Raw genomic sequence first — 16,354 nt, forward strand, 5'->3', positions numbered from 1 at the left:
ACCCCCGTAGCCACAAGGGCCATATCTAACTCCCTCTTAAATATAGCCAATGAACTGGCCTCAACTGTTTCCTGTGGCAGAGAATTCCACAGATTCACCACTCTCTGTGTGAAGAAGTTTTTCCTAATCTCGGTCCTAAAAGGCTTCCCCTCTATCCTCAAACTGTGGCCCCTCGTTCTGGACTTCCCCAACATCGGGAACAATCTTCCTACATCTAGCCTGTCCAATCCCTTTAGGATCTTATACGTTTCAATCAGATCCCCCCTCAATCTTCTAAATTCCAACGAGTACAAGCCCAGTTCATCCAGTCTTTCTTCATATAAAAGTCCTGCCATCCCAGGAATCAATCTGGTGAACCTTCTTTGTACTCCCTCTATGGCAAGGATGTCTTTCCTCAGATTAGGGGACCAAAACTGCACACAATACTCCAGGTGTGGTCTCACCAAGGCCTTGTACAACTGCAGTAGTACCTCCCTGCTCCTGTACTCGAATCCTCTTGCTATAAATGCCAGCATACCATTCGCCTTTTTCACCGCCTGCTGTACCTGCATGCCCACTTTCAATGACTGGTGTATAATGACACCCAGGTCTCGTTGCACCTCCCCTTTTCCTAATCAGCCACCATTCAGATAATAATCTGTTTTCCTATTTTTGCCACCAAAGTGGATAACTTCATATTTATCCACATTAAATTGCATCTGCCATGAATTTGCCCACTCACCCAACCTATCCAAGTCGCCCTGCATCCTCTTAGCATCCTCCTCACAGCTAACACTGCCACCCAGCTTCGTGTCATCTGCAAACTTGGAGATGCTGCATTTAATTCCCTCATCCAAGTCATTAATATATATTGTAAACAACTGAAATAGTATACAATCTGAAATTCTTACACTTCACAGACATCCACGAAAAACAGAAGAACCCCAAAAGAATGAATGACAGAAAAACATTAGAACCCCAAAATCCACCCCCCACGCAAGCAGCGGCAAGCATCAACTCACCAACCTCCTCCTCCCCCACCCCCTGCCTGTTTTCAGCAAGAAGCTAGGTACGTGCACTTCCATAACAGCAATACATTCTACATTTTATAAATTATTGCTTGTTTCATTCTTTTGTTACATTTTCAAAAATTTGGTACAATGGTCCAAATTAGAAAGATGTTGTTTGTACAGATAGTCCAAGCATATTTGGGATCTCATTGAAACCTATAGAATATTGAAAGGCATAGGTATAGTGAACGTGGGGAGTATATTTTCTATATTGGGGGAATCTAGGACCACAGGGAACTGCTTCATAATACAAGGATGTCCCTTTAGAATAGATGAAGAGGTTTTTTTTTTTTAAGCCAGAGGTTGGTGAACCTGTAGAATCTATTGCCACGGATGGTTGTGGAGGCCAAATCATTGGGTACATTTAATGTGGAAGTAGATAGGTTCTTGATTAGTAAGGATATCAAAGTTTTCAGGGAGAAGACTGGGGAATGGGATTAAGAGGGATAATAAGTCAGCCAGGATGGGAATAGAACAAAATCAATGGTCCAAATGGCTTAATTTTGTTGCCATTTCTTATGGTCTTATAGATCAGCTTTCGTAGGAAGCTACTGGACAGCACTGCTTGATATTGAACCCAATTAATTAGGGAGAAGTGGGTGTGAAATGGATGTCCTGTTAAGTATCAAAAACTTTAAAATATATTTGCTTCCAAATACAAAATAAATGTTACTAGCAGTATGAAGGAAGAAGCTACTGTTCTTGTTCAGTGCGTGGCATAAACCAGCTGGATTAAAATCTGGAGCCAGTCCTGAAGTGTTTAGAATCAGAATCAGGTTCATTATCACCAGCACGTGACGTGGAATTTGTTAACTTAGCAGCAGCAGTTCAATGCAATACATAATATAGAAGGGGGAAAAAATAAATAAATCAATTACGTATGTTGAATAGATTAAAAACATGCAAAAACAGAAATACGGTATATTTAAAAAAAGTGAGATAGTGTCCAAGAGTTCAATATCCATTTAGGAATTGGATGGCAGAGGGGAAGAAGCTGTTCCTGAATCGCTGAGTGTGTGCTTTTAGGCTTCTCTACCTCCTACCTGACAGAAAAGTGAGAAAAGGGCATGCCCTGGGTGCTGGAAGTCTTTAATAATGGACGCTGCCTTTCTGAGACACTGCTCCCTGAAGATGTCCTGGGTACTTTGTAGGCTAGTACCCAAGATGGAGCTGACTAGATTTACAACCCTCTGCAGCTTCTTCTGTTCCTGTGCAGTAGGCCCCCCATACCAGACAGTGATGCAGCCTGTCAGAATGCTCTCCACATCTACAGAAATTTTTGAGTGTATTTGTTGACATGCCAAATCTCTTCAAACTCCCAATGTCTTGCCTTCTTTATAACTACATCTATATGTTGGGACCAGGTTAGATCCTCAGAGATCTTGACACCCAGGAACTTGAAATTGCTCACTCTCTCCACTTCTGATCTTTCTATGAGGATTAGTATGTGTTCCTTTGCCTTACCCTTCCTGAAGGCCACAATCAGCTCTTTCATCTTACTGACCTTGAGTGTCAGGTTGTTGCTGGGGCACCACTCCACTAGTTGGCAGATCTCACTCCTGTACGCCCTCTTGTCACCACCTGAGATTCTACCAACAATGGTTGTATCATCAGCAAATTTATAGATGGCTTGTTACTTCTTTTAGAGTGGTTTGTTATCCTTTGTTGCCACTTGAAGAATCCTCGATGAATATTTAATACTTTTTGATCTTCTTAGCTGTAAACATTGAGGATCCATTTGTATGGCCACACACACCATTTGTCAGGATGGCAGTTTGGCTGTAGTGAAAAGCTAGTGCATTGCATTGTGGAGTAATATGTAAGGGTCTTGGCCCGAAATGTCAACTTTGTTCATTTCCATGGATGTTGCCTGACTTGCTGAGTTACTCCAGCATTTTGTGTGTGCTGCTTTGGATTTCTAGCATCTGCAGAATTTCTTGTGTTGGCAGTTATTAATCATGTTTAGAACAGGACTGTTCATAGGAATGCAGATAGCTGGAAGGTTTGGAATGTGAACGGCAGGTCTGGCGAGTTGCCATTTCTGCATTTCTTAGACTTAATCAATGGGCTGCTTATAGTTTTGGAGATGACTACATACCTCCTAGTAGTGCTGATTATGTTGTGAATTTGTTGAGGCTTAGTGGTCTCTTCATTGGCTAGCTCTTTGTGCCTGAGAAAATGGCCTGTGCAATTGCTTTTGCTTTCTGTTGATAGCTGTCATGGGTGCACATGGGTAACAGGCAGCTGATGTTTTTGCTCTTGCATCCATAGAAAACCTATGCAGATTTTCCCCACTCCTGATCTGGGGAATTGAATGCAACTTTCCATTCTCTATCTACTGGCTGCAGAAAACATGAATGTTGCAGGTTCCTTTCAGAATACAGCATCTCTTAGTGTCAAGTTTACAACCATATTCATTTTAGCAGCTTTTGACTTTTTTGCCATTGTCATGGTTTGGAGCTCCAACAGGTAATACAATCCTGTTGATTGTTGGGCTGTAAATGTAATAGAAAATTACAATCTATTCAACAGATGAAGAATTTAAAGTTCGTATTGATTTTGATAACATCCATTCATTCGAGTTTAAAATCAATTTATTTCAGTAGCCACTAGATGGCACTGTGGGACCTGTTTCTGTCTTGAATTTTAGCTATTTTTCCGGTATCTTTGACTATATATTTTTAAAATCTTTGCACCTCTGACAATGCCTTCATTGCAACTGGGAAGAATGGAGTGATAGGCCCTCTCCTCCAAAGATCACATCTCATTCAGCTCTGTGGGTTTTGGCTGCTGGCCTTCTGTTAACTGGGCTACTTCTGTAACGCTCCCATATCAAGTTCAGATCCCTGCCTGCGTCAGGGCCGCACTCTTAGCCTTTTTATAGAACCGCAAACCTGTTCAATTCCTCTGGGCATGGAGATTTTTCCCAATATAGAAATTGGACTACTATTGTTTCATGTACTGATGTACATCCATACAGCTCTTTCCAATACACCAGTGCACAAGGGAAAACAATGTTACAGAAAGCGCTGTGCATACAAACAGTAAGGTGCGACACCATAATGAGGTAGATTGTAAATTCTAGAGTCCAACTTATCGTGCTAGCAGGCTAGTTAATTCTTATATCAGCAGGATAAAAGCTTTCCTTGAGCCTGGTGGTACATGTGTTCAAGCTTTCGCATCTTCTGTCTGGTAGAAAGGGGAGAAGGGAGAATGTCTGCTGTGGGTTGGGTCTTTAATTATGCTAGCAGCTTTGCTGAGGCAGCAAGTGTAGACAGAGCCTGGGAAGTGGAGGCTGGTTTCTCCATGCTAACTGTGTCCATGGGCAGGGCAGATACCATTCCAAGCTATAATGCATCCAGATTAGATGCTTAATCGTGCATCTATAAAAATTAGAGTGCCAAAGGGAATATGGTCCATTTTTGACAACTTGACATAGTAGAATGGTAGGTTGTCAGCTCTAACAAATACAGAAAACTGATGGGGGTATTTAATACAAAATAATTGGCAACTGGTGACACCTAAAGAACATGCTGGTGAGGTAGAGCTGGTACATCGAACCTGATTATTTTCTAATTGCATCAAAGAAAGGCAGTAAGTGGATGAGGGAGGGAGTTCAGAGGCAGATCTAAAAGCAATTCTTAAGGTGGTAATGAATAGTCCGTGAGAGGCAAAAATAGTCTGAGAGAAGCTACAGCAGAATTACTGAGAAAAAAAAAGTATATAAAGAAAATTATTTTTCAGACTGACTTTTTGTCAGAATTGGAAAAGTTACCTGAGCTAACATTCTGGCACAAATGGAGATGAGGAATGGCAAGATCAAAGGGAAGGTCAGGAAGGGTGGAAGATAGGAGAGAATGAAGAATGCAGGGTGAACTGTTTGGTAAAGGGAGAAGAGACAAAAAGAACATTGGTAAAACCTTCTCCCCCTAGAAATCACAGGAACACTTCCATAGTTACAGTCTAAAAATTACTGCAGTAATTGAAGGTGGCAGGTGCGGCAGTAGAAAGTATCTAGTGAGAAGCTGCAGCCGCAGCTGCAGCGGTTGTTCCATGAATCCAGGGATGGAAAGGGGAAAATACATCTAAAATCATTTAAATACAAATCTTCCATTACCAAGATCGGGCAACCAGAAATAACCAACAATGCATTGTTGACGTAATAAATGCAGGTTCAATAAAAGCAGACGTCATGTTGCAATATACTGCCCCTGCACTACAAAGCGGAAGTACGGGGCATACCAGCATCTGAAGGGGTAGAGTACAGGGCCATGGTCACTTACTTAACTGCTGGTAACACTTTGTTACTGGCCCCTCAACTTCAAGTTAGCCATAAATGGAACAGGGCCATTTATTTGAAAGAGTGTCATGAACATTCATCTAAAGACAAGGAAAGTCAGTGGGAGCTCTGGAAATAGTTATATAAAACTAAAATGCATTTTGTATAAAGATACTCATTGCAATTTATTTCATATGCAAATTTTGCAGCAATTGACTTCAGGATTTAAATTGCATTTGATTCCTCCAACTGAAGGTTTAACATTAAAAGAATAAATTAACGTGACTGAATTTTTAAATTCTGGGCCACCTTTAAGTCTGGATATTTGTTGGAAAACTTGTATTTAGAACTGTAAGTCAAACATATCATTGGGAAAATGCTGGAATCAGTGTTAAGAAACTAAACAAGGAGACATTTAGATAATTAAGGCAGTCAATCCTAGTCAACATGGTCTTACGAAAAGGAAATCTTGACAAATATCTTAGTTTTTTTTGAGGATTCAATAAGGTGATAGATGAAAAGGTACTAATAGACACAGTGGATTTGAACTTCCAGAAGTTGTGCAGCAAACTTCCAACACCTTATCACGAGGCCAATGGCTGTGTGATAATACTGGCATGGATGGGGCAATATCATTTAAAAGAAAACAAAAGGGTTAAACATGAGAGCAAAAACAATACTGGAAACACCTGTGGAAAGAGACAGTTAACACTTCAGGGCTGATACAGTTCATCAAAATGAGCAAGAGTAAACAATTCCTCATGCTCTTTATTTTGTAAATATTATAATATCTCATGGTCTTCTCATTCAATGGTCCAACAAATATTGTTTCAAACAATAAATTGCTTCCTGTTTTCTGATGACTATTAATGATTAATACAAATTATACTTAATTTTAATTTCTGGTTAATAAAAAGATATGATATTACAAGTACAAGTAAACCATAAGGAAGGAGAAAATACTTGCACAGAACTATTTTTCTCCACAGCAACTTCATTCAAGGTATACAGGTACTTAAATTGTGACCATATGTTTGATCCACACTTTTGGAAAATTATCATGAAAATTCTGTTCTTCCTCACCTCATCCGCCTTAGCACCCAAAAACAGTGTTTTCTTTAAAATATTAAAGTGGAAATATTATTAAACTCTTACCTGATTTAATAGTATCACTTTTTTACACATACTTTCCTGGAGGTAGTAGTTCAGTGTTGAGAGAGTCAACACTTGTACTTACAAGGGAACTTAACTCTTTTCCTTCTTGCTACTATCCCTTGTTTTGCAAATTTAACTTTTAATCTCTGTATTAGGTAGGTATCAAATTAGCTACTTGCAGGTGGATAATTAATTAGATATAATGTGAAATCAATGTATCTGAACTACTTGTCCTGAATGTTTGTTCCACCTTTTTATTACTTTGATTACGGACAATTCATCATTTCAAAAAGTGATTGTGAAGTTCGCAAATTTGGAAATTGAGTACCAATATCTTCCAATTTTTATCTTAAATTATGAAAATCTGCTTTCAGTTCAGGCTATTATACTCTTTTGAAAATGATATACCTCTAGTGGGGAAAAAACTGAACACTAAATCAGTTACATGGATAAAATAATGAATGATGTATAAGCACAAAGGCATAACAGGGTAGCTTTTGCTAAACCAAATACATTTGGTTTAATTTCTAGTAGTAGAATAAATACTAAAAAAAAACTTGCATTTCACTATAATTACACATATAATAGGAACCAACACAAGGTTTATCAAAAATTTTGATCTAATTAGGAACATCAGTTCTCAGATCTTCATCATTGGTGTGTATGAATATAAAATAAATTTCCCACATTAAAAATGTTACATCAGTTAAACATTTAGTAAGCAAACTAAAAGGGAATGGAGTTGCTAACTGAAGGTAAGGGTTAAAGAAATTACTTAAAGGTCTAATTCATGGTGATACTGTGAACAACACGTTTAAACAATTTTACTCAATTTAAATTTATCACCTGATCAGGTGATAAATTATGGACAGCAAGATTCTATGTTCAGAAGACATTTCCAAATCTTTTATAGAAAAAAATTAGAGTAAAGTTACAACTTCTGGAATATGACATCAAATTCACAGCAACATCAAGTATAAAGATCAACGAGGATAAAAAGAATCCAATTAAGAACATTCGTTTTCATGTAGCAAATAAATATTTAATATTTACCACCAATTCATTCTTGGTGAAATTTATGTTCACAGTTGTGACAAAGATTACACTTTTTTTTGGTAAGTCACCTGTATTTCATAGGTTATTAAAAAGTTTCAGCATTAAATCATCACTGTGCAATACGGCAGTGAACGTTTTGGCTGTGGGCCCACAGTTTAAGTTCTGTAGTGTGAGACCATGGCTTCGGAGCTGCACAATGGCAGTACACTATGCATTATGCATGGCTAAGTACTGGGTTGGGTGTGAAGGTCACCTGTGAAGTTACAACAGCTGGTCTCAGTTTGGGGGTGGCGGGGGGAAGGTAGTAAGGAGGGATCCCCCCCCCCCAATCGAAGAATCATGAAGATTGTGGCTGATCATTTACCTTAATAGCATTTTCTTGCACTGGATCCATGTCACTCAATTCCCTTAACATTCAGAAAGATATTGACAGTTATTTTAAATGAAAATAACAGCCTCGACACCCCTTGAGAGAAAAGAATTTCAGATTTGCCAACACTGGTTGAGGCAGGTTTGATGTTGTTGTTTAAAGTTAAATTGGACAGCTATATGGACAGGAAAGGAATGGAGGGTTATGGGCTGAGTGCAGATCGGTGGGACTAGGTGAGAGTAAGAGTTCGGCACGGACTAGAAGGGCCGAGATGGCCTGTTTCCGCGCTGCAATTGTTATATGGTTATATGGCTTAATTTTCTCATTTTAGTATTAAATGGCTACGCATTATTAAAACTTAGTTGAGGCTGAGGGTGCTCAAGAACTGGTGTGTTTCAGAAATGTGAAATAACATCCCCCAGCACAGAAATGCTTCCATAGCACAAGCCTAATGCATGGCTGTCTATACCTGTAAAATAACTGCAATTATGTGATTTGGTCTAGTAACTGTTGCACTTGTGTTCCACTTCACATGAACAAAATTATCTTTCATATGTACAATGATAAATGATAAAACACGGAAGTTAGACTATATTCTGAAGAAAGGTTACATACTAAATGACTATATGGTTAAAGCTCAGTTTTAAATCCAGAACTGTGAAATTGGCTAAGGTTACACAATTGTCTCTTTTGAGTTCCTTTTCACTGGGTGCTGACCAAGAAGCAATTGTTGAGTAGATGATGCATCGGATGTCTTTGGGATAAGCAACATTACTCTTTGATTAGTTCGACGCCACTCATTATACAACCGGCAGTGGTAACGGAATGAAACCTGATTCAAAAGAAAACTCAAGTTAGCAAATTGTCCCCATATTTCCACAGCTCAACAGCAGGGAAACCACTGCTAACCCAGAGCACAGGACTGCTCTGCTGCCATCCCACATTATGTAGCTAGTCCTCCATGGGCATGAGTTCAGATCCCATTAGAATAGTTGGAAAATTTATGTTGTTAAATAAACACTCAAAAGTTTCCATTTGTAATGATGAAATCACTGGATTGAGACATGGATGGAACTCAGAGGGAAAGTGCAAAATATCTTGTAGAGTCATAGACTACTACGGCAAAGAAAAAGGCTCCATTGCCCATTTAGTCCATGCCGAACCATTATTCTGCCCAGTCCCATCAACCAGCATCTGAACCATAGCCCTCCACACACCTCCTATCCATGTACTTATCTAAACTTCTCTTAAGTGTAGAAATTGAACCTGAGTCTACCACTTCTGCTGGCAGCTTGTTCCACACTCTCACCACCCACCTCAGTGAAGTTCCCCTTAAACATTTCACCTTTCACTCTTAACCTATGACCTCTAGCTCTTGTCAACCCAACTTAAGTATCAGAGACAAATACAAGTGGTTAATAAGTAGATATGAACAATGATTAAAATTGCTACTGAACAAGAGCTACTTGTTTACATGCACTAACTGCAACAAGTTAGGGATGGATAGGAGCACATATTGACTCAAGGAAAATATGTGGATAAGTCATTCCATTTATTAGAGCTGCTCTATATGTTTAATTAATGAATATAATAGCTGACAATATCTCTGCCACATCAGAGTGAAATTATGATTAGTATATTACGAGTAAGAGATAAATTATACTCACTAGTGTCCAAAAGAGATAAATAGTAAAGAGTGCAACAGTTAAGGCAATGAGTCCAATCGCTTCTAAGCGGCTGCTGAAGTGTAGGTGGTCAACTGCACCTCGTAAACACAACCAGCCTGAGATTGTGGCCAGAGGAGTTATAAACAGAAAGCACACCATGTCTCCGAACAAGGTCCGCTTTTCGTGTTGTGGGCCTGGATTTCTCAACCACTGCATTGGAGAAAAAAAGAAACACAAACATGTTGTGACTTAGTGAAGTTCTTCATATTCCTCCAAACAAAAATGGTCAAAGTCGAATTCCCACTGTGCAATGTCTCGATTTTAACTGTACAATTTTTTTTGTAAATATGTAACATGTCGGCTTATTTTCATATTTGATTTTAAGCAAATATTTAGCTCGCTGTCTGTGATTTCATTTAAATGGATTTCACATGGAAAATTGACACATTTGTAACATTTTCTATACAGAAGAATTCAGGCTAAGTCTTTCCCAAGTACATTTTAAAAAAATTCTAAACCCTTACCAAAATCATACTGGTAACTGCTGAATTTTCACCCTAATCAACAAAAGCACTACTTTTAATCTTTATATTACTGAGAGAACATTTATCTATAGTCGTCGTGGCTATCCCTCGAGGTCGAGGATGATGGTCTTCATTCTGCTGATCTACTTATGAGCTCTCAAGTGGCTTATGAGTCCAATCTTGGCTTTGAAAGTTCTTCCGCTTTCAGGACAGGTAGTTCCAAATGGCAGATCGGGCTTTGGTTGTTGCTGCCTCTCTTTTCATTTTCTTCTCTTTCCTTCTAATTCTGCACATCTGTTCATTTGGAAAGTTGCTGTTCCTTCTCGGATGATGGCTTGCCAGAGTTTCCTGTCCTTGGCATTGGTTTCTCGATTGTTGATATCGATGTTACATTTCTTCATGTTGGCTTTTAAGACGTCTTTGAATCTCTTCTGTTGTCCACCTCTTTTACATTTGCCTTCTTTAAGCTGGGAGTAGAAGATTTGTTTCGGCAGATGTTCGTCTTTCATCCGAACCACATGACCGCTCCATCTTAGTTGGTTCTTGATGACGTAGGCTTCAATGCTTGTTGTTTTTGCTTCATTTAGCATGCTGACGTTGGTTCTTCTACCTTGCCAGCTGATATTTAAGATGTTTCGAAGACCGCGTTGATGGAACTTTTCAAGTGCCTTCAGATGTCGTCGGTATGTTGTCCAGGTTTCTGATGCATACAGGAGTGTTGGGATTACCACGGCTTTGTACACTAACATTTTGGTGAGAACATTTATCTATTGTGCCTTTTGAAGGTAAATGGAACATCTGACAGGTGCCTTTGCAACTGAAAAACAGTTTCCCGTTGGGTTGCATGAGTTTCAGTATGGGCCCCTTGTTATTGTAGTAAATATTTGGACTTAAATATAGGGGAAAAAATTAAGAAGTTTGCAGATGATACAGAAAATTGGCTGTGCTAGACAGTAAGGAGGAATGTGATGGACTGGTCAGCTGGGCAGAAAAGCAGGAAAATGGGGTTGAATCCAGTCCTGACGAAGGGTCTCGGCCTGAAACGTCGACTGCACCTCTTCCTACAGATGCTGCCTGGCCTGCTGCGTTCACCAGCAACTTTGATGTGTGTTGCTTGAATTCAGATTGGATGTCCAGGTCCCAAGTACATATGGGAGTCACAAAATTTGGGACCCCGCCCAGGCCACCATGGTTGGAAGTCTGTGTGAGTTAGAATGGCAGAGTACATATAAGTCCAGAAGTAGTGGCCCAAAGGTCAAACCCAGTGAAGTCTGGTGGGCAAAGCTGAAGGTTGAACCCTAGAGAATGAGTCCAGAGGTAGAACCCTGAAGGTTGAAGGCCACAGGTAGAGCCATGAAGGAGTCGTAAGGGCCTGAAAGAGTCATGAAGACCAGGGTCATTGGTGTTGGAGATCTTTGAGAGTCCAGAAGGTCAAACCCTTGATCAGCATTCTGGGATGAAGTCAAAGTTGGAGGTCCAACGTCAGCAAGTCTGAGAATCCGGGAACAAGGACTGTAGGCCTGGAAGCAGCCTGTCCTGGGTTTGGTGGAGGCCTGTCTGGTTGTGTGAGTGGGTGGGTGGGACGGGAAAGGGACTTGTTTTGTTGTTACAGACACAAATTGCTGGAAGACTTCAGCAGATAGGCAGCATCAATGGGGAAGAATAAAGAGCCAACATTTTGGGCCAAGATCCTTCATCAGGACCTCACAAAGGGTCTTGACCCAAAGCTCCAGCTCTTTATTCCTCTCCATAGATGCAGCCTGCTGTGACGAGTTCCTCCAGCATTTTGTGCGTGTTACCCTGGATTTCCAGCATTTGAAGAATTTTTTTTTTCCATTTTACTGTTTTGTTTTTGTTTTAGTAGCTGCTAGTGGTGTTCTGTGGAAAACTGTGGGCATGATATGTTGGCACCAGAATATGTGGTGACACTTGCAGGTTGGTTCCAACACTTCCTTGGATGTGCTGGTAGTTAATGCAATCAATGCACTGTTTGTTGCCATGCATGCACACGTGATAAATAAATCTGAACCTCAATTTAAAAGGAAGTTGGATAAGCATAATCTGCTGGATATAGACCTAATGATGCAAAATGGGATTATGCTGGGTAATGTTTTCAACTGGCATGAAAATGCTGGGTCATGTGACCTTTTGTTATAAATCAGAGAGTACAGAGACAGATCCAATTACAACAACCTTATGTCTCTGTGCCCTTTCCACAGATATCACCCGTTCCCTCAAACCTCTCATTGTCTAAGACTAGTTCCCACCTTCTCTTTGCATTTTTGTTTTGTTGTGACTAAATCAAAGTACAAAAGCCTGACGACCCACATTTTAGGAACAGCTTCTTCCCCTCCACTACCCATGAATACTACCTCACTAATCCTCATCTGAACTATTTACTTATATCAGTGATAATAAACCTGGTTTTGCTTCTGCGTCTGATATCTGTGGCATGTAATGCAGTGCTTCAAAGGTCTAAATGAGCACAGTTATTACCAGGTAGAGCTATAATGAAGAATTAACTATTCAGCCAATTAGTTGCAGATAATTAGTTCAAAAATTTAATGCTATCAGTAAGGGATATCAGTCATAAAGGTAAAAATTTCCATATAAGAGAGAGATTTAGTTGGTAGTGGGAAACCAAAAAATCCAATCCATCAATAATGAGCAGCATTTAACTATGACATGTCATTAAGCAAGCCTACAAAAATCCAAGCTTAAATTTTCCTGTGTGGTCTTTAAGCAATAGACTTAAATCTCCTACAGAATATAGAAATGCATTTAGTCCATGTTGTATTCTGCACAATTTACTGCAAAGTTCATCTTTAAATAAAGGTTTAAGCAGAGCTCCATATTCGCCTCAACTCGTATTCACTGCAAATGCTGTCACTCCGCATACAAGCTTCTTAACATGAAACCTGCAGAAATCTGCCGCAAGTATCCATAACACTTTCACAGTTTATTAGTATTATCTTGTGATCAATTTCTTCCTTCAGTTCATTTGCAAGTTGAGATTCATTTAAAAGAGAACTTGCTATCATGCATCTGTAAAAATTAGATATAAACTACTTCTAATCTCCTGTCTGCTTCTATTGTATTTTCCCCTGATTTTAGAAATAGTTCATCATTTCACACCAGGCAACATTAAGCAACACCAAACGGAACAGCTAGACATTTACACTAATGAAATCAGAATATTCTTTTGGAATACAGACATTAAGCAAAGTACACTTTATATACATATAGTGTAAGTTTACATATTATGTTTTACATATAGTTTTCATTTTAACCCAAAGTGCTAATACAGTTATTTTTCTGTGATTAGAATTTGTAGCTTCCCTAATGCTTTAAGCTAATTTAGAAAAATGAAAAAGGCAAAATAAAGAGGAAAAATTGAGCATTGCCACTCTTAAAATTGATATTCCCTATGACACACAGGAGCCTTTCACCCATTTATGACCATGCCAGCTTCCAGTGGATAATCCCATTAGAACCATTGTCCCTCTCATAATTTTCTGCACTCTTGTATCTTATTCTCTTTCATAAATACTCCCCTCAATTCCTCATAGATTCCTTTTGTCATTCCCCACTCTCAGGGCAATTTACAGAATCAATTCACCCCAAGCACATATTTGAAATCTAAGCAGAAATCCACTGCAGTCACAGAGAAGATGTCAAAGTGTCACACAGATGGCAGCTCAAATCAGTATTGATCCAGCATCTTTGAAGATGTGAGGTGGCAGTGATGCCATGCGGCAAAATAATAATCACATGGATATCCCATAAACAATCCAGAGCAGTTAGCAGAAGATTATGGGGATGAAGTAATAAAGTGATACATTATTTTGTAATGAAAAGACTCTGTTGTGTAAGACTGTAGAACACTATTCCCGTTAGCCCTGAAAGTTGCCCAAAAGCTCTCTGAAGGCAATTGGATTGGGTCACAGGACAATCCAGACAAGAATTGTGTACATTTCGATCAAGACCTTCCAAACTGATTTCAAAGTATTTCACCAAGATGATTAACAAAATGATTTTCTTCTTCACATTATTGAAATTTCCAACCAGGAAAACCAAGACCTGTTTATAAATAAAGTACCTTATGATTGTAAATTTGCATAAATTTACACAAAAATTGCGTAAAAAGGAGAGAGGTTTAAGACTATAATGCAAAATATAGGCCAGAGGATTCTCCTTAACACTTTGCACAATCCCATAGCATAATTGATATGGGCAGAGAACCATACCTGAAAAAAATGGCAAGAACAGGCAGAAATGATTCAGTTAAAAATATGGAACTAGAGAATACATATCTGTAAAATCATAGATAGTGAGCGTTAAATTTTGGGGAAACAAGAAAGAAGTAACTTTAGATGAGAAAGCATCTTGACATCAATACAAATAAGTGTAATGTGTAACATTTTCAAAGGACGTTAATACTCAACGGAAGCATGTTCCATTTCAAATAAAGCACAGGTTACCCAATAAACACAGCTTTTCACAGACGGACCTCAGCTCAAGATGAAAAGCTTTTCTTTAAAAATGACTCTGTAGATAGCAGTTCATGCAGTTGGAACTAAAAGTTCCCTCAGTTACCCTCCACCACAGTTTTTGTTTTAAAAAGAAAATTTTGTAAGCCAACTGTTGCATGATGTGAGCATATTTTAAACTGATTCCTTTGAACATAAATGAAATACTGACCTCTATTAATGGTCGAGGTTTTTGTTCCACTGAAAACTTGAAGTGGCAGAGTTCACAGTAATTGGTGTTTGAAGAAGAAAGCCAGTATTCTAAGCAACTCCGATGAATAGTTCCTAGGGTTCCAGTACACTCACAAGGAGAGAGTAGATCTTCCTGATTGCTGCCTTCATGACAGATCCTACACATAGGCCGGTCATTGAATGCACTGCAAAGGAAATTGGTTCATTGTCAATTTCTGAAGCAAAAATATAATGTCAAATGTTATTCATGGGAGCTACATTAACAACAGGATTGGTTGAATAAGCCTTCACAGACACATTAAGAATATACAGCAGTTCTCACCACATCTTCAAAGATTTGTTAATTAAATAAATTAAGAAATAAATAGCAGAGATTATGGGGTCTGAAATCACACTCTATAATGTTGCTTCCAAATCCAGCTTGCAGCATGGCAAAGTTGCAGAAGGAATGGATTGGAGTATAGGCACTGCACAATATAGCACTGCTATAGGACAAGCTCGCATAAGCGATAAATATAGTGGTTAAAACATGTTTGAGCTGGAAGTCTGTAATTAGTGAAGTCCCCCTCGGATCTGTTTTGTGATGTATACAAATGACCTGGATGAAAATGCATTTCCGTGGGTTAGTGAATTTGTGGATGATATCAAGATTGATGGAGCTGTAGATAGTCTAGAAGACTGGCAAAGAATATAGCACAACATAGATCAGTGGCAGATATGGGCAGAGAAATGACAGATGGAGTTTAGCCCAGATAAATGCGAGGTGCTGCACCTCAGTGGGGAAAATGCAAGGAGACAGTACACTGTTAAAGGCAAGATCCTTAACAGTGTTGCTGAGCAGAGATCTCTTGGGATCCAAGTTCATAGTTCCTTGAAAGCGGCTACACAGGTCGATAAGGTGCTTAAGGAGGCTTATGGAATGCTTGCTTTTATTAGTCGAGGCACTGAATTCTAAAGTCAGAATGTCATGTTGCAACTTTATAAAATTCTGGAGTATTGCATACATTTCTGGTTGCCCCACTATAGGGAGGATTTTGAAACTTTCGAGAGGGCACAGAAGAGGTTTACCAGCATGCTGCCCAGCTTAGGGGGCATGCACTATCACAAGATAAACCTGGGTTTTCTCTGGGACGTCAGAGGCTGAGGGGAGATCTGACAGAGGTTTACAAGACTATGAATGCCACAGATAGAGTGGACAGAGAATACAGTATCTGGTTCCCAGGGTTGAAATATCTAATATTAGAGGGCATGTATTGAAGGTGAGAGGGGTAGGTTCAAGGGAGATGTGAGGGGCAAGTTTTTTTTTTAATACGCAGAGTTGTGGATGCCTGGAATGTGCCAGTTGTTATGGTGGCAGAGGCAAATACATTAGAAGCTTTTAAGAGATGTTTGGCTAGGCACATGGATGCAAGGAAGATGGAGGGATATGGACATGGTGTAGGTAGGAAGGATTAGAGTTTGGGTATTTTTAGTTTAGCACAACATTGTGGGCTGAATGGCCTGCTCCTGTGCTATTCTGTTCTATGTTCTATG

At 39.3% G+C, this 16,354-nt stretch overlaps 1 protein-coding gene across 2 annotated transcripts in view; it reads right to left on the reverse strand.

Moving 5' to 3' along the window:
- Positions 1-6,076: 6,076 nt before the first annotated feature.
- Positions 6,077-16,354, reverse strand: part of LOC140211601 (E3 ubiquitin-protein ligase MARCHF3-like) — a 77,447-nt gene continuing 67,169 nt past the window's right edge. For both annotated transcript variants that reach the window (XM_072281496.1, XM_072281497.1), the window contains 3 exons: positions 14,802-15,006; positions 9,577-9,786; positions 6,077-8,741 (listed from right to left, as the gene is read on the reverse strand). In XM_072281496.1, the coding sequence (XP_072137597.1) occupies positions 8,583-8,741; positions 9,577-9,786; positions 14,802-15,006 (574 nt within the window). In that variant the 3' untranslated portion in view covers positions 6,077-8,582. The remainder of the gene's footprint in view (positions 8,742-9,576; positions 9,787-14,801; positions 15,007-16,354) is intronic.

This window comes from Mobula birostris, chromosome 17 (assembly GCF_030028105.1).
Source record: "Mobula birostris isolate sMobBir1 chromosome 17, sMobBir1.hap1, whole genome shotgun sequence".
NCBI lineage: Eukaryota > Metazoa > Chordata > Chondrichthyes > Myliobatiformes > Myliobatidae > Mobula > Mobula birostris.